Here is a 21,260-nt window from a genome sequence, read left to right as displayed (position 1 = left end):
TCAGGGAATTCAGCTGATGCTCCTTATATTTTTAAGGCAAAAATGAAAAGGAAAAACTTTCAGATTATCCAAGAAAAGAAAAAGGGAAATCCTCCTCCCAGACTATCTCTACTTATTATTAAAAAAAGATCAAAAAGTGATTCTTGGATTGAGGACAACCCTTAAAAAAATTAATGAGTAACTCCAATTATCAACTAGCATCTCATTGAGCCATCTCTGCCCAGGCCTGGGGGCATTTCCTGTGCCCCACGAGGGCTCCACATGCCCACCCTGCCCAGCCTGACTCCCCTGCAGGGCTGTGGCACCGGGAGCTGCTGCAGCTGCCCCAGCCCCGCCTGTGCCAGGGCCCCCTCCAGCCCCTCCACACCCCCAGAAGGTCCCTGCCCACTCCTGGCACTGCTGCCCACCCAGCAGGGCACTCCAGCACCCAGGTGGGACTGTGCTCTGAGAGCAGGGAAGGGGAGAAAGCCAGAGAGCAGACAAGGATTCATTCCAACCTTTACTTTGCTCTTTTTTTGTTTGGGTTTTTTTTTTTAAATAGAACTTCCATGCAGAGTTCTCCAGAGTAAGTGCTGATGCCAGGCCTGCCCGCCGGCCCTGGCACTGCCACAGACACTTCTGCCACATGGGAGGAAAAAGCTTTTGCTACATGACCTTTTTTTTCTTGTTTTTTTTTTTTCCTTTTTTTCAACTTTTAGGCCAACAACATGTTCTCATCTGAACGTTACAGTTAATGAGTGCTATCAAGAATTCCTAACAAAAACTGTACATGAGTTTACAAACGTATTAACATATAAATAAGGAGAAGCCTCCTGCCTGGAGCCTCCACAGTAGTCTTTGCTTGAGAATATAATACTGGAAGGGCAGAGCCAATCCCTTTCCACAGCACCAGTCACTGGCTTAGTCCACTCAGCCGTTCTGCTCAAGCATCCCAGGGTCGGTTTGTCGTCAGTGCCTCTGGCTCGGCCAGGCAGTCTGTGCCACGGGGCGAGAGCGGTGCCCAGCCTGGGGAGGGCGCTGTGCCCGCCGCCATCACCGCTCGGGGCCCAGCTCCTGCTGCAGGGGCCGCCTCTTCTCCCGGCAGTGCTTCTTGTGCGCGGGCCAGTCCTTCTGCTGGCACTGCGCCCCGCAGTACCGCGCCACCTGGCAGCGCCCGCAGATGTTGAACTCCCGCAGCTGGGGGGGCACAGGGAGCACACGGGGCACGTCACACGGGCTGCCCGGGGCACGGGGAACACCAGCGTGCCCGGGAGAGCCCCCCAGTGTGCCCGGGAGAGCCCCCCGGCGTGCCCGGGAGAGCCCCCCCAGCCTGCCCGGGAGAGCCCCCCCAGTGTGCCCGGGAGAGCCCCCCGGCGTGCCCGGGAGAGCCCCCCCAGCCTGCCCGGGAGAGCCCCCCCAGTGTGCCCGGGAGAGCCCCCCCAGTGTGCCCGGGAGAGCTCCCCGGCGTGCCCGGGAGAGCCCCCCTGGCATTCCCAAGGAGAGCCCCCCAGCGTGCCCAGGAGAGCCCCCCAGCCTGCCCAAGGAAAGCCCCCCTGGCATTCCCAAGGAGAGCCCCCCCGGCATGCCCAGGAGAGCCCCCCAGTGTGCCCAGGAGAGCCCCCCTGGCATTCCCAAGGAGAGCCCCCCAGCGTGCCCGGGAGAGCCCCCCAGTGTGCCCAGGAGAGCCTGCCCAGCCTGCCCAGGAGAGCCTGCCCAGCCTGCCCAGGAGAGCCCCCCAGCATTCCCAAGGAGAGCCCGCCCAGCATTCCCAAGGAGAACCCCCCCGGCATTCCCAGGAGAGCTCCCACGGCATTCCCAAGGAGAGCCCCCCCAGCATTCCCAGGGAAAAACCCAACAGCATTCCCAAGAAAAGCCCCCCCAGCATTCCCAAGGAGAACATCAACATCACTCCCAAGAAAAGGCCCCCAGCATTCCCAAGGAGAGCTCCAACAGCATTCCCAGGGAAAAATCCCACAGCATTCCCAAGGAGAACCTCAGCATCACTGCCAAGGAGAACCCCAATGTCACTCCCAAGGAGAACCCCCCAGCATTCCCAAGGAAAGCCCCAACAGCATTCCCAAGGAAAAAACCCAACAGCATTCCCAAGGAAAAAACCCAACAGCATTCCCAAGGAAAAAACCCAACAGCATTCCCAAGGAAAAAACCCAACAGCATTCCCAAGGAGAACCCCGATGTCACTCCCAAAGAGAATCCCATCATCACTCCCAAGAAGAACCCCCCCCTCAGCATTCCCAAGAAAAGCCCCCAGCATGCCAAGGGAAAGCTCCCCCAGCATTCCCAGGGAAAAACCCAACAGCATTCCCAAGAAGAACCTCAATGCCACTCCCAAGAAAAGCCCCAACAGCATTCCCAGGAAAAAAAAACAACTGCACTCCCAAGAAAAGCCCACCCAGCATTCCCAGGAAGAACCCAACTGCATTCCCAAGGAAGAACCCAACAGCATTCCCAAGAAAAGTCCCCCCAGCATTCCCAGGAAGAACCCAACAGCATTCCCAAGGAAGAACCCAACAGCATTCCCAAGCAAGAACCCAACTGCATTCCCAAGAAAAGTCCCCCCAGCATTCCCAAGCAAGAACCCAACAGCATTCCCAAGGAAGAACCCAACTGCATTCCCAAGGAAGAACCCAACATCACTCCCAAGGAGGTTCATGGTCAGGTCTTTCAGGAGTGTCACAAATGGGTGACAGGACACAGGGAATGGCTTCCCACTGCCAGAGGGCAGGGATAGATGGGATACTGGGAAGGAATTCCTGACTGTGAGGGTGGGCAGGCCCTGGCACAGGTGCCCAGACCAGCTGTGGCTGCCCCATCCCTGGGAGTGTCCCAGGCCAGGTTGGACAGGGCTTGGAGAGACCTTGTCTAGTAGAAGGTGTGTCCCTGCCCATGGCAGGGGATGGAATGAGATGATCTTTAAGGTCCCTTCAACCCAAACCTGTCTGGGATTCTGATTCAGAAATTCACCATCTGAAGTGACTATTTAAAACAACCTTCCCAAAGCTTGGCTTAACTAAACCCAGTTGTGCTCTCAGGCTCGTGGTGCTGACTGGCCTTGGAGCTGGGAAGGAGTCTCTGGATCCACTGAGCCAGCTCAGCTCCTTGCCCTGACCCCACACTGAGGGCAGGCTGTTGGAGGGACTGTCCCTCCCAGGGGCTCTTCAGTGGGGAGGGAAGGAGGGGATCTCTAAGCTCCCTTCCCACCCAACCCCCTCAGTGATTCTGTGAAACACAAACACCCCCCTGTGACTGTCACAGCATCAGGAGGTTCTGCAGCAACTGCATTTGTGGCTTTTACAGCTGCTCTTGTCAAAAAATATTGGAGCACTTCACATTTGTCCTCACAGAGCTGCTGCTTTGCCAGCCTCAACTTCCAACTCCAAACCCCTTCAATTCAGGAATTATCTTCCAACTCCAGACCCCTTCAATTCAGGAATTATCATCTTCCAACTCCAAGCCCTTTCAATTCAGGAATTTTCTTCCAACTCCAAACCCCTTCAATTCAGGAATTATCATCTTCCAGCTCCAAACCCCTTCAATTCAGGAATTATCATCTTCCAACTCCAAGCCCCTTCAATTCAGGAATTATCATCTTCCAGCTCCAAGCCCCTTCAATTCAGGAATTATCATCTTCCAGCTCCAAACCCCTTCAATTCAGGAATCATCTTCCAGCTCCAAACCCCTTCAATTCAGGAATTATCTTCCAGCTCCAAACCCCTTCAATTCAGGAATTATCATCTTCCAGCTCCAAACCCCTTCAATTCAGGAATTATCATCTTCCAACTCCAGATCCCTTCAATTCAGGAATTATCATCTTCCAGCTCCAAACCCCTTCAATTCAGGAATCATCTTCCAGCTCCAAACCCCTTCAATTCAGGAATTATCTTCCAGCTCCAAACCCCTTCAATTCAGGAATTATCATCTTCCAGCTCCAAACCCCTTCAATTCAGGAATTATCATCTTCCAGCTCCAAACCCCTTCAATTCAGGAATTATCATCTTCCAACTCCAGATCCCTTCAATTCAGGAATTATCATCTTCCAACTCCAGATCCCTTCAATTCAGGAATTATCATCTTCCAGCTCCAAACCCCTTCAATTCAGGAATTATCATCTTCCAGCTCCAAACCCCTTCAATTCAGGAATTATCATCTTCCAGCTCCAAACCCCTTCAATTCAGGAATTATCTTCCAACTCCAGACCCCTTCAATTCAGGAATTATCATCTTCCAGCTCCAAACCCCTTCAATTCAGGAATTATCTTCCAACTCCAAACCCCTTCAATTCAGGAATTATCTTCCAACTCCAGACCCCTTCAATTCAGGAATTATCATCTTCCAACTCCAAACCCCTTCAATTCAGGAATTATCATCTTCCAGCTCCAAACCCCTTCAATTCAGGAATTATCATCTTCCAACTCCAAACCCCTTCAATTCAGGAATTATCTTCCAGCTCCAAACCCCTTCAATTCAGGAATTATCTTCCAGCTCCAAACCCCTTCAATTCAGGAATTATCTTCCAACTCCAAACCCTTCAATTCAGGAACTACCAGGAGGGCAGCACAAGCTCAGCCACTGCCACACTCACCCAGGGAGCTTTTGTACTCAGAGCCAAACAAAAGGCAGAGCTCACCCTTTTCCAAACCCAGGCCATTGAAGGTGGTTTTTGCAAACATTCCCTTCCCCAAACCAACAAGTGGAACACAAGGATTTCAGCATTTGTTACCCTAAAGGGCCCTGTTTGCAGGTAAGGCCCCGAGTGTGGCAGGGGCACAGCCCTTGGCAGCTCATGCTCTGACTCTGCTGCAGCAGAGCCCCAGCTCTCCCCTGAGAAAAGGCCCCTCAAATGCCCCCTCTGCTCAGGAAAGGTAATCAGGTTATTTTTTGATTCCACCATTGCCCCAAACCTCTTACAAAGCTTCTCCTACAGCTGTTCCCTCATTCCAGCTCTGCTTCCCAGGGGAAAGCTTCCACCTGGCTTTATGGCAGCAATCCCAGCTCACACCTCCACTCTCTGCAGCTCAGAATTAGCACTCAAGGCTCAGCCCAAAGAAATCCCAGTTTAAAAGAATTATTGCCTTTAGCAACTGAGTGGCACAAGGAAAGCTTTCCATTTTCAGGGGCAAATAAATGCTGGATGCCAAGGGCTGAGCTGCTCCCTCCCAGCTGCCTGGACACACCTGTTTTTCAATCATTGTGCACGGGGGGTAGTGACATTCATAGTATGTGCAGGAGTTCTCCTCCTCCTCCACCACGTCGCCGTTGGCGTTGTAGTATCTGGTTACATTCAGGACAGGAAACTGCTCCTCTATGGGGTCCGTGGGGAGCTGCTGGATTGCCAGCCAGTACAGGCTCTGTTCCCTGGGAAAAACAAGCACCAAGGGGGTGGGGGAGTTCATGGTGAGCACACAGGGAAGCTGATTGCAAGTTTAGTAATAAAGTAAGTGGAGTTAACACTGTATTGACCCCTCAGACTACACGTAAGTAGAGTTAAAATTGTATTTAACCCTCACACTACAAATACTCTTCATATATTGGGTATTTTTAGAGGTATTTCAGCCTAAGCACCAAAACTAAAAGTTTAAAAGTACCAATCAGCATTTCTATCAAGCAAAATTACTTCTGTGCACAATCATTTACATCAGGTCAGAATTATTTCTGCCTCCAAGTCTGTTTCTTGTTCTTGGACTCCCAGAGTCACTCAGAGCATTTGGAACTCACTGCACCTCCTCCAAGTGAGTTCCACAAGCCCCAAACACCCTGATGTGCAGCTGCTGCAGGAGAAGAGTGGGAGGTGAGGCCTGTGGGTCTCCCACTGTGCCACATCATCAGTTAACCAGAGCCAGCCGGGCATGGGGAGGCTGATGTGCTGAGGAACATCAGCAAGCACAGCGTGGTGGTGGTGGTGGGAGGGAGGTGGTGGTGGTGGTGGAGGGAGGTGGTGGTGGTGGTGGGAGGGAGGTGGTGGTGGTGGTGGGAGGGAGGTGGTGGTGGTGGTGGGAGGGAGGTGGTGGTGGTGGTGGGAGGGAGGTGGTGGTGGTGGTGGGAGGGAGGTGGTGGTGGTGGTGGGAGGGAGGTGGTGGTGGTGGTGGGAGGGAGGGAGGTGGTGGTGGTGGGAGGGAGGGAGGTGGTGGTGGTGGGAGGGAGGGAGGTGGTGGTGGTGGGAGGGAGGGAGGTGGTGGTGGTGGGAGGGAGGGAGGTGGTGGTGGTGGGAGGGAGGGAGGTGGTGGGGGGGGGGAGGGAGGTGGTGGGGGGGGGGAGGGAGGTGGTGGGGGGGGGAGGGAGGTGGTGGGGGGGAGGGAGGTGGTGGGGGGGAGGGAGGTGGTGGCGGGAGGAGGTGGGGGAAGGAGGTGGTGGTGGTGGGAGGTGGTGATGGTGGTGGTGGTGGAAGGAGGTGGTGGTGGGGGGGGAAGGAGGGGGTGGAGGGAGGTGGTGGTGGTGGTGGTGGTGGAGGGAGGTGGTGGTGGTGGAGGGAGGTGGAGGGAGGTGGTGGTGGTGGTGGAGGGAGGTGGTGGTGGTGGTGGAGGGAGGTGGTGGTGGGGGGGGGAAGGAGGGGGTGGAGGGAGGTGGTGGTGGAGGGAGGTGGTGGTGGTGGAGGGAGGTGGTGGTGGTGGAGGGAGGTGGTGGTGGTGGAGGGAGGTGGTGGTGGGGGGGGGAAGGAGGGGGTGGAGGGAGGTGGTGGTGGAGGGAGGTGGTGGTGGTGGAGGGAGGTGGAGGGAGGTGGTGGTGGTGGTGGAGGGAGGTGGTGGTGGTGGTGGTGGTGGAGGGAGGTGGTGGTGGTGGTGGAGGGAGGTGGTGGTGGTGGTGGAGGGAGGAGGTGGTGGTGGTGGGAGGGAGGTGGTGGTGGTGGTGGGAGGGAGGTGGTGGTGGTGGTGGGAGGGAGGTGGTGGTGGTGGTGGGAGGGAGGTGGTGGTGGTGGTGGGAGGGAGGTGGTGGTGGTGGTGGGAGGGAGGTGGTGGTGGTGGTGGGAGGGAGGTGGTGGTGGTGGGAGGGAGGTGGTGGTGGTGGTGGAGGGAGGAGGTGGTGGTGGTGGTGGAGGGAGGTGGTGGTGGTGGTGGAGGGAGGTGGTGGTGGTGGTGGTGGAGGGAGGTGGTGGTGGTGGTGGTGGAGGGAGGTGGTGGTGGTGGTGGTGGAGGGAGGTGGTGGTGGTGGTGGTGGAGGGAGGTGGTGGTGGTGGAGGGAGGTGGTGGGAGCTGAGCCCAGGAAGCCCCCAAGTGCCATTGCCAAGCAGAGGCTCCTGCAGCTGCCGCAGAATGTGCTGGAACTGCAGTGCCTGAGCAATGGGGGCACTGAGATGTGCCCACCCCACTGAGGTCCTGCTCCCTGCCTGGCAGCACCTGGCACTGCAGGACCTGTTGGTGTCACCTCAGGGTGGATGTCCCTGCACAGCCCCAGCCCCAGGAGAGGAGGCAAAGACACCGAGATGTGCACTGAGACCAAGGGCAAACCTCTGCCAAGACAAAAATCTCTGCAGGAAGGAGCCAACAACCTGAGATACTTTCATTTCTGCCCTGCCAGGCTCTGCCATACCTTTGTTTGCTGGAGATTTCCTCAGCTTTGGGCTTCCAGCCCCAGGGCACGAGGCGCAGATTGTCCAGGCGGTTGTCCACGGTCACCGAGTTGAGGTGCACCACCTGGAAGCCAGGGGCAATCCCTCCCCGGTGCCTCTCCCTGGGGACACAAAACCAGCAATGAAAAGGCTTCCACAGCTGGAAAAAAGGGATCACAGCAATTCCAGAGGCTTTCCAGAGGCTTTCCAGAGGCAACACACAGTGTTGTCTGTGTTTTGACCTGGTGGCACCATGTCTTGGTTTGAGATCAGCAACTGCCAACCCCCCCAAGCACAGAGAGAAAAGCCTCCCTCCTAACACCAGGGAAAGGGAGGAAAAGAGAGGGGAAAGGAAAAACCACTTCAAACTGCATTTATACTAAATCTACATATATTTTTCACAGAAAGAAAGAGACAATTAGAAGAGAGTACAAATATTCACTCACACAAGTCTGCAACAACAAGTTCCCCACCTCAACTTCTTAACGAACACACAAATTCTACTGTCCTAACTACACATTACTTAAGAAGAAGAAGCTTATTCCCCAGGGAGACAAACCCAAGCAGAAAGGAGAGACCCAGAACAACACAGTTTACTTTCCTGAGGTACCCTGTGAGCCAGTGGTGGGCCTGGTCCTCTCCATCCTCCCTGGGACAGCATCGTGAGTCCTCCCAAGAGGAGGCTGAGAAGTGACTGCCTTAACCACTCCCACACTGGTTCCTACTGCCCTGGAGATGATGTCATAATGTGGTATGGAATACAAAATTACTGGCTAGAAGAGGTCAGCTGTTGGCTCAGCCCAGCTCAGGTCAGCTGTCGGCTCAGCCCAGCTCAGGTCAGCTGTTGGCTCAGCCCAGCTCAGCTCAGCTGTCAGCTCAGCCCAGCTCAGGTCAGCTGTCGGCTCAGCCCAGCTCAGGTCAGCTGTCGGCTCAGCCCAGCTCAGGTCAGCTGACAGCTCAGCCCAGCTCAGGCCAGCTGTTGGCTCAGCCCAGCTCAGCTCAGCTGTTGGCTCAGCCCAGCTCAGCTCAGCTGTCGGCTCAGCCCAGCTCAGGTCAGCTGTCGGCTCAGCCCAGCTCAGGTCAGCTGTTGGCTCAGCCCAGCTCAGGTCAGCTGTTGGCTCAGCCCAGCTCAGGTCAGCTGTGAGCTCAGCCCAGCTCAGCTCAGCTGTTGGCTCAGCCCAGCTCAGGTCAGCTGACAGCTCAGCCCAGCTCAGGTCAGCTGACAGCTTTGGCCTAGTCCAAACTCCAGAGCCCAAATCTAGGCCCACCTTGGTGAACCCATAACAACAGCAAAATGCCCCTTGGGCTGCCAACAGACTCCAGGGACAACTCCCAGGAGAGTCACTTGTTCCAGCAGGTTATTTCCATGAGAAAAGAGTTGACTAGAAGACCCTCATGGACCAGTGTCAGTGCAATCCCACTGCTCAGGTGCACAGACTGTTACTGCAGGAGGGCTCTGCAATGACCATCCTCACAGAGCACACCTGAAAGGTGCCAGCTCTGCTTCATTATTTTAATAAGAAATTCTCTCAGACACATTTGGGCAAGTTTGGCCTCAATGTGGAGCCCCAGAGCTTGTTATTGATGAGGAAATGTCATTAGCAAGGAACAGGGTGGAGGTTTCACTGTGTCTGCAAATGCTTTTCAGACTCTAATTGTGTGTAACACCCTGGAAGTCTGAAATGACTCCAGAATTGACCAAGAGACACCTGGAAGTTGCCCCAACCCCAAAGAGGAGCACAAGGCAGGAGGTGCTGAGTCCTCCCTCTGCCTTCCAACACTTCCCACTTCCCTTTCCCCCTTCCTTTCATCTTTCCTTCCTCTGGCTCATCAAGTTCACTGTCCAACACCCTCATGCCAGGACAAGTTCCTGTGTTTCCTGAGGGAATGCCCATCCCACCTGGCAGCAAGGCCTGGCCAGCAGCTCTGTCTCCAGCCAGGTGTTTGCTGTGCCAGCAGGACCTTCCCAGCACAGGGAGGAGGAGGAGGAGGAGGAGGACACAGCAGAGCTGGCAGAGCTCACTGAGGGTTGTGCAGCTCCTCCTCCCAGGAGACCCTTCCCAGAGCTTCTCCCAGTCCTGCTCAGCCCTTACTGAACATTTCAGTTCAAATGGTTCATTCAACTATAAATAGATATTTGCCCAATTAAAAAAAGCCCCCCTTTTTTTCTCCCTTCCCAAAGCTCAGCATCTCCCAGGACAAGGAAGTTCATTTCAGTGTGACTGACAATGAAAAATGGAGGATTTTGTTTTCTTGGCCCAAATCCATCCAGATATGGCAAATTATACACCCTGGGGGTACAAAAAACTCCACCTGCAGTTCACATCCCATAAAATTTCCTGGAATTTAATGAGTGCTCCCCAAACCTCCCAGAATTTAATGAGTACAATTCCCTTGGAGAGGCTACACAAGCAGCACCTCCAGAGCTCCCAGGAGGCAATTCCTGTACCAGGACAGAGCCTGGAGCTCCTGCCAGGGACTCCCCTGGGCCTCCAGGAACAGGGAGAAGCTCTTCCCTTGGGAGGGAAAATGAGGAAAATCTTTCTTTTGGGGAAAAAAATTAAAAATGGAACCCACACACCTAAAAACAAACAAACCATGGAAAGGAGTCTGCTGGAATGCCCTGGAGGAGGAAGCACAGAGTCACAACCTGGTTTTGGAAAGGACCTTAAAATGATCCCATCCCACCCCCTGCCATGGGCAGGGACACCTCCCACTGTCCCAGGCTGCTCCAAGCCCTGTCCAGCCTGGCCTGGGACACTCCCAGGGATGGGGCATCCTCTGGGAAATCCATTCCAGGGCCTGCCCACCAACACAGGGAGGAATTTTTTCCCCAATATCCCACCTAAGCTGCCCTTTGGCAGGAGCCAGTGCAGGAAAAGCTGCTTTGGGATGGTTGGAGGGCCCCAGGGGTGAAGCCAGGGGGGAACTGAGGATGCCCAGCAGGCAGAGATGGGGACAGGGAGGGGGACAAGGGGCTCAGGGTGAGCCAGGACACGGTGCCAGCTGGAGGGATGGCACAGGTAGGAACAAGGAATCCCAGAGGAGACAGAAGAGCAAAACTGTGCAGGGGAAAAGGGAAGTCCAAGATCAAGTTAAGAAATAAGTTAAAAATGGATTAGACAAGAGTTCAGAACTGTTGGGGAAGGAGGGAGGTTTTTTCCCTGGCACCAGGAATTCAGAGCAGGGTGGCACATCCATCACTGCCCCAAACAGCCCAGAGCTGCCCCCACATCCCCCAAAAGCAAATCTCCTCCCCAGGAGCCCCTCCTGGCATGAGACCACCCTCCTCTCCAACACTGCCAGCTTTGCCACGTCCCCAAGTGCCAAAGGAAGGTGGAACTTGGGCCTTGCTGGTGACCAACCTGGCCCTGGACACATCCCCTGTCACCACAGCACTGGGCTGAGGGCCCAGGGCCAGTAATGCCACACTCAGGGTGGTCCCTGAGCTCCCCCAGGATGCCAGGGGGGACACTGCAGCCAGGGCTTGAACCTGGCACTGCCCCTTGGTGCTGCAGCAGCTCAGAACCAACACAGCAATGCCAGGCACAAGGACAGCATGAGGGCAAGTGCTCTAAAAAAGCTCTGAAAAACCCCCACAACCCCAGAAATCAGGTCTGAGATGTCTTGTTGAACATGCAGTTGGTGACACCCATGACCAATGTGCTCCCCAGGGAACAGGGGGGTGGCAGAGCCCTGCAGGTGCCCAGCCAGGGACACAAACCCTGCCATGGGGGGCCCAGAGTGCACGTGGAACACACAGAAGCACCAGAGAGGCTGAAGAACTTTCAGGAAGCTCTTGCTGGAAGAATTACTGCAGCCCACTGGGGGATTTTTCAGCTCTTGGTGCCCATTTAGTGCCTCCCTGCAGAGGGCAGGAGGCCTTGGGGACAATCACAGAATATGCCAAGCTGGAAGGGACCCATCAGGGTCATCAAGTCCAACTCCTTGCCCTGTGCAAGACACCCCAAGACTCACACCATGTCCCTGGCCTGGCTGCAGCTCCAGCAGCTGCAAATTTTCTGTCCCAGGGGCCTCATGACATGAGCAAAGATACCTCCTTAACACATGTAAAAAAATAAAAATTCAAAAACCTGCCTTATTTGCATCTAACACTGATCTCAACCCACAGTGGGGTTGGTTTTCCAGATTTGGAGGGGTCCATGTGCAGAAAATAATTTAATTACACCCCTCTGGCTGAGTAACTCCTGTTCTTTGCTTTTATTTCTCCCAGAGACTCAAGGCTGGCACTGGGAACTGCCTGCCCAGCTCTGCTGCCTCTCCCAGGCTGCAGGACCTCCAGCTCTGCTGCTCCTCACCAGGGAAGGACCTGCCACTGCTCCTCACCAGGGAAGGCCCTGCCACTGCTGCTCCTCACCTGGGAAGGCCCTGCCACTGCTGCTCCTCACCAGGGAAGGAGCTGCCACTGCTCCTCACCAGGGGAGGACCTGCCACTGCTCCTCACCAGGGGAGGACCTGCCACTGCTGCTCCTCACCAGGGAAGGACCTGCCACTGCTCCTGTTCACCAGGGGAAGGACCTGCCACTGCTGCTCCTCACCTGGGAAAGGACCTGCCACTGCTGCTCCTGTTCACCAGGGAAGGACCTGCCACTGCTGCTCCTGTTCACCAGGGAAGGAGCTGCCACTGCTGCTCCTCACCAGGGAAGGACCTGCCACTGCTGCTCCTGTTCACCAGGGAAGGACCTGCCACTGCTGCTCCTCACCTGGGAAAGGACCTGCCACTGCTGCTCCTCACCTGGGAAAGGACCTGCCACTGCTGCTCCTCACCTGGGGAAGGACCTGCCACTGCTCCTGTTCACCAGGGGAGGACCTGCCACTGCTCCTGTTCACCAGGGGAAGGACCTGCCACTGCTCCTGTTCACCAGGGAAGGACCTGTCACTGCTGCTCCTCACCAGGGAAGGAGCTGCCACTGCTGCTCCTCACCAGGGAAGGACCTGCCACTGCTGCTCCTCACCTGGGGAAGGACCTGCCACTGCTCCTGTTCACCAGGGGAAGGAAGGACCTGCCACTGCTGCTCCTCACCTGGGAAGGACCTGCCACTGCTGCTCCTCACCTGGGAAGGAGCTGCCATTGCTGCTCCTCACCTGGGAAAGGACCTGCCACTGCTGCTCCTCACCAGGGAAGGACCTGCCACTGCTCCTGTTCACCAGGGAAGGACCTGCCACTGCTGCTCCTCACCTGGGAAGGACCTGCCACTGCTCCTCACCTGGGAAGGACCTGCCACTGCTCCTGTTCACCAGGGAAGGACCTGCCACTGCTGCTCCTCACCTGGGAAGGACCTGCCACTGCTCCTCACCTGGGAAGGACCTGCCACTGCTCCTGTTCACCAGGGAAGGACCTGCCACTGCTGCTCCTCACCTGGGAAGGACCTGCCACTGCTGCTCCTCACCAGGAGAAGGACCTGCCACTGCTGCTCCTCACCAGGAGAAGGACCTGCCACTGCTGCTCCTCACCTGGGGAAGGACCTGCCATTGCTGCTCCTCACCTGAGGAAGGACCTGCCACTGCTGCTCCTCACCTGGGAAGGACCTGCCACTGCTCCTCACCAGGGAAGGACCTGCCACTGCTCCTGTTCACCTGGGAAGGACCTGCCACTGCTGCTCCTCACCAGGGGAAGGACCTGCCACTGCTGCTCCTCACCAGGGAAGGACCTGCCACTGCTGCTCCTCACCAGGGGAAGGACCTGCCACTGCTGCTCCTCACCAGGGGAAGGACCTGCCACTGCTCCTGTTCACCTGGGAAGGACCTGCCACTGCTGCTCCTCACCAGGGGAAGGACCTGCCACTGCTGCTCCTCACCAGGGAAGGACCTGCCACTGCTGCTCCTCACCTGGGGAAGGACCTGCCACTGCTGCTCCTCACCAGGGAAGGACCTGCCACTGCTGCTCCTCACCTGGGGAAGGACCTGCCACTGCTGCTCCTCACCTGGGAAGGACCTGCCACTGCTGCTCCTCACCTGGGAAAGGACCTGCCACTGCTGCTCCTCACCTGGGAAGGACCTGCCACTGCTGCTCCTCACCTGGGGAAGGACCTGCCACTGCTGCTCCTCACCTGGGAAGGACCTGCCACTGCTCCTGTTCACCAGGGGAAGGAAGGACCTGCCACTGCTGCTCCTCACCTGGGAAGGACCTGCCACTGCTGCTCCTCACCTGGGAAGGACCTGCCACTGCTCCTGTTCACCAGGGGAAGGAAGGACCTGCCACTGCTCCTGTTCACCAGGGAAGGAGCTGCCACTGCTCCTGTTCACCAGGGAAGGAGCTGCCACTGCTGCTCCTCACCTGGGGAAGGACCTGCCACTGCTGCTCCTCACCAGGGAAGGACCTGCCACTGCTGCTCCTCACCTGGGAAGGACCTGCCACTGCTGCTCCTCACCAGGGAAGGACCTGCCACTGCTGCTCCTCACCTGGGAAGGACCTGCCACTGCTCCTGTTCACCAGGGAAGGAGCTGCCACTGCTCCTGTTCACCAGGGAAGGAGCTGCCACTGCTCCTGTTCACCAGGGAAGGACCTGCCACTGCTCCTGTTCACCAGGGAAGGAGCTGCCACTGCTGCTCCTCACCTGGGGAAGGACCTGCCACTGCTGCTCCTCACCTGGGGAAGGACCTGCCACTGCTGCTGTTCACCAGGGAAGGACCTGCCACTGCTGCTCCTCACCAGGGGAAGGACCTGCCACTGCTGCTCCTCACCAGGGAAGGACCTGCCACTGCTGCTCCTCACCAGGGAAGGACCTGCCACTGCTCCTGTTCACCAGGGAAGGACCTGCCACTGCTCCTGTTCACCAGGGAAGGACCTGCCACTGCTCCTGTTCACCAGGGAAGGACCTGCCACTGCTCCACAGCTCAGCTTTGTGCTCAGAGCACGGGAGGAAAACTCCTCTGTTGAGGAGGGGCAGGAATTTCACTGAGACTCAGCCCTGCAGGACATGGGGCAATGTTTGGTATCACAGCAGCCCCTCCAGAGCAAACTGAACCTGCAGAGCAGCTGAAATATTTCATCTTTTCCAGCAGACTTTGCCTTTGCAGCTGCAGAAGTGCAGCTCCACCTGCCTGGCAGTGACACCCCAAAGCCTCTGGGGTTTAACCCCAGCACATGCTCAAGGGGCACAATTTGAATTTCCCAACTGAAAACATTTGAATTATTTCCCAGTTTGAGTAAAACACCCCAGAAGAGGCAGTGACTGAGGTGTGTATAAGCAAATAGCTGGACTGTCATCACCTGCACTGCCTGAAGGATTTTAAGGTGCTGTTTTAGTGCTTCTCACAGTTATTAATGTGGGAGGGTCAGAGCAGTGCCTGGCACTGATTTATTCCACCTATTGCAGCATTTCACCCAAGTTACAAGTGCAATGAGATTAAACATTAACAGATGCAGGTTAAAATCCAGATTTAATGAGCAGATTGTAAATAATATTAATAACAATAATCCCTGATATTTTTCCTGTCTCCCTCCAAGCCTGGTTTGGGGGATTGAAGGGAACCTGGAACAATGAAGAAAGCACAGCTACATCCTAGGCCCAAAAAATTAATAAAAAAAAGGCTTTTAAAAGAAGTAACAGTTCTGTTCAGCAGAGAGAAATCACAGTTCTCTTTGCACCTCTTCTACTAATCTAGAAAGAGCAGTTCACCAGCCCAGAGGGGGAGCTGCTCTCACAAGGGAGGCCCCTGGAATTCAGGAGGGATTTCAAGCAAGGATTTGTAGCACATGGACAATAAGATGGAGCAGGTGATGGGACCCAGCAGCAGCATCACCTCAGGCAGCTCTGCAGAAAGCCCCAGAATTTTAACCTATCAGAAGGTCCTTCTCTCCAGGGCTCTGTCCACACCAGACCCTCAACAGGTGAGAGTTCACCTGCAAAAGGAGCCAGTCCCTGCTCCCTCTGAGCAGCATCTCCCAGATTCAGCCACACTCCCCTCTCCCTGCCCTCCCTGCCTGAGGTTTCCCAGGCTGTGCCCTGTGAGGGCTCAGTGCAAACCAAACCAAGACACACCTGTGGGTTTCCACCCTCCTGAGAGGATTCAGAACTACTCCCACAGGCAGAGAAATCCCCCCAGGCTGGTGGCAGAGCTGCTGCCCCTCCATACCCACCAGAGCAGCTCGTGCAGGAGGCGCCCTGAGCCCCGGCCGCGGTTCTTGTCGAAGGCGTAAGCGAAGATTTTAGCACCGTTTCCATCAGCATCCACCTCCATGCGAGCCTGGGGACAAGGGACAGGGTGAGACCCAGCCTGGGGACAAGGGACAGGGTGAGACCCAGCCTGGGGACCACGGACAGGCTGAGAGACCCAGCCCGGGGACAAGGGACAGGCTGAGACCACCCAAGGGACAGGGTGAGAGACCAGCCTGGGGACAAGGGACAGGGTGAGACCCAGCCTGGGGACCAGGGACAGGGGGAGAGACCAGCCTGGGGACCAGGGACAGGGGGAGAGACCCAGCCTGGGGACCAGGGACAGGCTGAGAGACCCAGCCTGGGGACAAGGGACAGGCTGAGAGACCCAGCCTGGGGACAAGGGACAGGCTGAGAGACCCAGCCTGGGGACAAGGGACAGGCTGAGAGACCCAGCCTGGGGACAAGGGACAGGCTGAGAGACCCAGCCTGGGGACAAGGGACAGGCTGAGAGACCCAGCCTGGGGACAAGGGACAGGCTGAGAGACCAGCCTGGGGACCAGGGACAGGCTGAGAGACCCAGCCCGGGGACAAGGGACAGGCTGAGACCCAGCCTGGGGACAAGGGACAGGCTGAGAGACCCAGCCTGGGGACAAGGGACAGGCTGAGACCCAGCCTGGGGACAAGGGACAGGCTGAGACCCAGCCTGGGGACAAGGGACAGGCTGAGAGACCAGCCTGGGGACAAGGGACAGGCTGAGAGACCAGCCTGGGGACAAGGGACAGGCTGAGAGACCAGCCTGGGGACAAGGGACAGGCTGAGAGACCAGCCTGGGGACAAGGGACAGGCTGAGAGACCAGCCTGGGGACAAGGGACAGGCTGAGAGACCAGCCTGGGGACAAGGGACAGGCTGAGAGACCAGCCTGGGGACAAGGGACAGGCTGAGAGACCAGCCTGGGGACAAGGGACAGGCTGAGAGACCAGCCTGGGGACAAGGGACAGGCTGAGAGACCAGCCTGGGGACAAGGGACAGGCTGAGAGACCAGCCTGGGGACAAGGGACAGGCTGAGAGACCAGCCTGGGGACAAGGGACAGGCTGAGAGACCAGCCTGGGGACAAGGGACAGGCTGAGAGACCAGCCTGGGGACAAGGGACAGGCTGAGAGACCAGCCCGGGGACAAGGGACAGGGTGAGAGACCAAACTGGGGACAAGGGACAGGCTGAGACTACCCAAGGGACAGGCTGAGACCACCCAAGCCTGGGGACAAGGGACAGGGTGAGACCCAGCCTGGGGACAAGGGACAGGCTGAGAGACCAGCCTGGGGACAAGGGACAGGCTGAGACTACCCAAGCCCGGGGACAAGGGACAGGGTGAGACCCAGCCCGGGGACAAGGAACAGGGTGAGACCCAGCCTGGGGACAAGGGACAGGGTGAAACCCAGCCCGGGGACAAGGGACAGGGTGAAACCCAGCCCGGGGACAAGGGACAGGGTGAGAGACCAGTCTGGGGACAAGGGACAGGGTGAGACCACCCAAGGGACAGGGTGAGACCCAGCCTGGGGACAAGGGACAGGGTGAGAGACCAAACTGGGGACAAGGGACAGGCTGAGACTACCCAAGGGACAGGCTGAGACCACCCAAGCCTGGGGACAAGGGACAGGGTGAGACCCAGCCTGGGGACAAGGGACAGGCTGAGAGACCAGCCTGGGGACAAGGGACAGGCTGAGAGACCCAGCCTGGGGACAAGGGACAGGCTGAGAGACCCAGCCTGGGGACAAGGGACAGGCTGAGAGACCCAGCCTGGGGACAAGGGACAGGCTGAGAGACCCAGCCTGGGGACAAGGGACAGGCTGAGAGACCCAGCCTGGGGACAAGGGACAGGCTGAGAGACCCAGCCTGGGGACAAGGGACAGGCTGAGAGACCCAGCCTGGGGACAAGGGACAGGCTGAGAGACCCAGCCTGGGGACAAGGGACAGGCTGAGAGACCCAGCCTGGGGACAAGGGACAGGCTGAGAGACCCAGCCTGGGGACAAGCGACAGGCTGAGAGACCCAGCCCGGGGACAAGGGACAGGCTGAGAGACCCAGCCCGGGGACAAGGGACAGGCTGAGAGACCAGCCTGGGGACAAGGGACAGGCTGAGAGACCCAGCCTGGGGACAAGGGATAGGCTGAGAGACCCAGCCCGGGGACAAGGGACAGGCTGAGAGACCCAGCCCGGGGACAAGGGACAGGCTGAGAGACCAGCCTGGGGACAAGGGACAGGCTGAGAGACCCAGCCCGGGGACAAGGGACAGGGTGAGACCCAGCCTGGGGACAAGGGACAGGGTGAGACCACCCAAGGGACAGGCTGAGACCCCCAAGCCTGGGGACAAGGGACAGGCTGAGACCACCCAAGGGACAGGCTGAGAGACCAGCCTGGGGACAAGGGACAGGGTGAGAAACCAGCCTGGGGACAAGGGACAGGCTGAGAGACCCAGCCTGGGGACAAGGGACAGGCTGAGAGACCCAGCCTGGGGACAAGGGACAGGCTGAGAGACCCAGCCTGGGGACAAGGGACAGGCTGAGAGACCCAGCCTGGGGACAAGGGACAGGCTGAGAGACCCAGCCTGGGGACAAGGGACAGGCTGAGAGACCCAGCCTGGGGACAAGGGACAGGCTGAGAGACCCAGCCTGGGGACAAGGGACAGGCTGAGAAACCAAACTGGGGACAAGGGACAGGCTGAGACTACCCAAGCCTGGGGACAAGGGACAGAGTTAGACACCCAGAATGGGGACAAGGGACAGGGTTAGACACCCAGAATGGGGACAAGGGACAGGCTGAGACCACCCAAGGGACAGGCTGAGACCCCCAAGCCTGGGGACAAGGGACAGGGTTAGACACCCAGAATGGGGACAAGGGACAGGGTTAGACACCCAGAATGGGGACAAGCGACAGGCTGAGACCACCCAAGGGACAGGCTGAGACCCCCAAGCCTGGGGACAAGGGACAGGCTGAGACCACCCAAGGGACAGGCTGAGACCCCCAAGCCTGGGGACAAGGGACAGGCTGAGACCACCCAAGGGACAGGCTGAGACCCCCAAGCCTGGGGACAAGGGACAGGCTGAGACCACCCAAGGGACAGGCTGAGACCCCCAAGCCTGGGGACAAGGGACAGGCTGAGACCACCCAAGGGACAGGCTGAGACCCCCAAGCCTGGGGACAAGGGACAGGCTGAGACCACCCAAGGGACAGGCTGAGACCCCCAAGCCTGGGGACAAGGGACAGGGTTAGACACACAGAATGGGGACAAGGGACAGGCTGAGACCACCCAAGGGACAGGCTGAGACCCCCAAGCCTGGAGACAAGGGACAGATGAGACCCCCAAGCCCAGGCAGCCCCTGGGCCACCAAACACTTGAGTCCCACAGGTCACTTGGCCTGAGTAGAACTGGCCCCCAAAGAAGAGCAGCCCCCAAAGCACTCCCTGCACTGCACAAATCCAGCAAAAGATGATCCCTCCTCTAAAAGCACCCCAAGTTCAAGCAGATTTTATAATAATTCTTTTCCTTTAAAGCCTCATCAGGACCCCTCGCCCTCTTTCAGGGGATGTTGAGAGAAAATCCTTTTTTTTGGTCCCACAACCAGTTACAGCAATTCAAGTTTTTCCCCCAACGTTCAGGGTGAACATTTTCAAGGTTTGCCCAACCAGGCCCGGGCAGGCGAGTTGTCAGTTCCCCAAAGGCCCAGGAACAGCAAACTGAAAACAGGGAAACCTCCACGATAAACAAAATCTTAAACCACTGCTGGTTTAATATGGAAACCCCCCAAAAAAACAGAACCTTTCCTGCTTGGAGAGCTCCACGTTGGTGCTTCAGGAACGTAAAACTGGTGGGGTTTCCTTGCCCAAAGCAGGGAAGGTGCAGGCTGGGCATTTCCAGGGGCGCTTTGGTTGGCGCTGGGCACGCACAGAGGGGACAAACCGAGCCCGGGCAGGGGCCGGGGGTGCCCCGGGGGGGGTTTGGGCGGTCCCAGCCGGGCAGGGCGGGCGGGGGTGCCCCGGGGGTGCCCCGGGGGGGTTCGGGGCGGTCCCAGCCGGGCAGGGCGGGCGGGGGTGCCCCGGGGGTGCCCCGGGGGGGTTCGGGGCGGTCCCAGCCGGGCAGGGCGGGCGGGGGTGCCCCGGGTGGGTTCGGGGCGGTCCCGGACGGGCGCTCACCTCGAACGAGTAGCTCTCCACCAGCGGGATGTCCTGCTCGTCGATCAGCGTGTACTTGGTCTGAAACACACCGGGAGCGCCGTGAGCACGGCACGGCACGGCACGGGCCAAGCCCGGCACGGCACAGCAGAGCCCGCTCCGGCCCGGTACGGCCCCGGCAGCGCAAGGGCCGGGCCGGGACTTCACAGCACAGCCCGGTCCAACCCCAGCATGGTCCGGTCCAGCCCCGCCCCGGGATGGCACGGCCCGGCACGGCCCGGTATGGCCCCGGCAGCGCACGGGCCGGGCCGGGACTGCACAGCACAGCCCGGTCCAACCCCGGCATGGTCCGGTCCAGCCCCGCCCCGGGATGGCACGGCACAGCACAGCCCGGTATGGCCCCGCCCCAGCCCCGGAACTGCACGGCACGGCGCGGTGCGACGCCGGTACCGCACGGTCCGGTCCGGCCGGGCCCTGCCACGGCCCCAGCACCGCACGGCACGGCGCCGGTACCGCCCCGCCACGGGCCCGGCCCGGCCCGATACGGCCCCGGTAGCGCACGGTTCGGCCCGGTAAGGCCCAGTGAGACCCGGTAAGGGCCCAGCCTTCCCTTCCCATCTCCTCCCGGCCCCCTTCGCCGCGGCCCCGCCGCCCCGAGCCCCGCCCGGCTCGGCCGAGCCCGGCCCTCCGCGCCCCGCCGGTCCCCGCCCGGTGCCCGCCCGGTCCCCGCCCGGTGCCCCCGCACCTTCCCGGCCACGCGGCCGAGCCGGACGATGCCGAGCTTGAAGTCGGTCATGGCGGGGCCGGGCCGGGGCCGCCGCGCGCCCCCCGCGCTGCCACGCGCCGCCGCCTCGCGCACTCCCGGGGGGCGGGGCCGCCGCGCGCCGCCCGCCCGCCGCCCCGCAGCCAATGGCGGCCCGCGCCGCCGCCCCGCAGCCAATGGCGACGCAGCGCCCCCGGTGGCGTCACCCCCGCGACGGCCAATGGGCGCGCGGCGCGCCGCGGGGCCGGTCACGTGGGCGCGGCGGCGGAGGGGGCCGCGCGCGGGCGCGGGAGCGGGAGGCGCGGGCGGTGACGTCACGTTCGCGGGAAGCCTCGCGCCGCCCGGGGCGGGGGCGGGGCCGCGCTTAAAGGGGCCGCGCACGGCACGACGGGGGAAACACAGCGGGAATCCCGGAGCGGGAACACCCCCGGGATGGGCACACCCCCGGGACGGGACGGGCATTCCAGGACCGGACACATCCCCGGGGCCGGGGAAGCGCGGGAGCGGGGCCAGGCCACAGGAGACACGGGCAATCCCCGCAGCTGCCCGGGCGGGCGGGCACCGGCACTGCGGGGACACGGACAGGAGCGGGGGCACGGACAGGGACAGGACACGGACACGGACAGGACACGGACACGGACAGGACACGGACAGGTGCACAGACAG

The 21,260-nt window shown here is 59.0% G+C and overlaps 1 protein-coding gene across 1 annotated transcript; it reads right to left on the bottom strand.

The window, feature by feature from the left end:
- Positions 1-489: 489 nt before the first annotated feature.
- On the bottom strand, positions 490-20,698 carry ZMYND19 (zinc finger MYND-type containing 19). Its single transcript, XM_071574579.1, has 6 exons — positions 20,577-20,698; positions 19,853-19,912; positions 15,644-15,750; positions 7,521-7,661; positions 5,171-5,351; positions 490-1,176 (listed from the first exon to the last, which is right to left on the bottom strand). Exons 1-6 carry the CDS (start codon positions 20,625-20,627, stop codon positions 1,033-1,035), a joined length of 684 nt encoding a protein of 227 aa, XP_071430680.1. The 5' UTR covers positions 20,628-20,698; the 3' UTR covers positions 490-1,032.
- Between the last annotated feature and the right edge of the window lie 562 nt (positions 20,699-21,260).

This window comes from Pithys albifrons, chromosome 20, assembly GCF_047495875.1.
Source record: "Pithys albifrons albifrons isolate INPA30051 chromosome 20, PitAlb_v1, whole genome shotgun sequence".
Taxonomy (NCBI): domain Eukaryota; kingdom Metazoa; phylum Chordata; class Aves; order Passeriformes; family Thamnophilidae; genus Pithys; species Pithys albifrons.
Note: the sequence above shows the minus strand (reverse complement) of the source record. Positions and strands in the feature narration are given on the sequence as shown.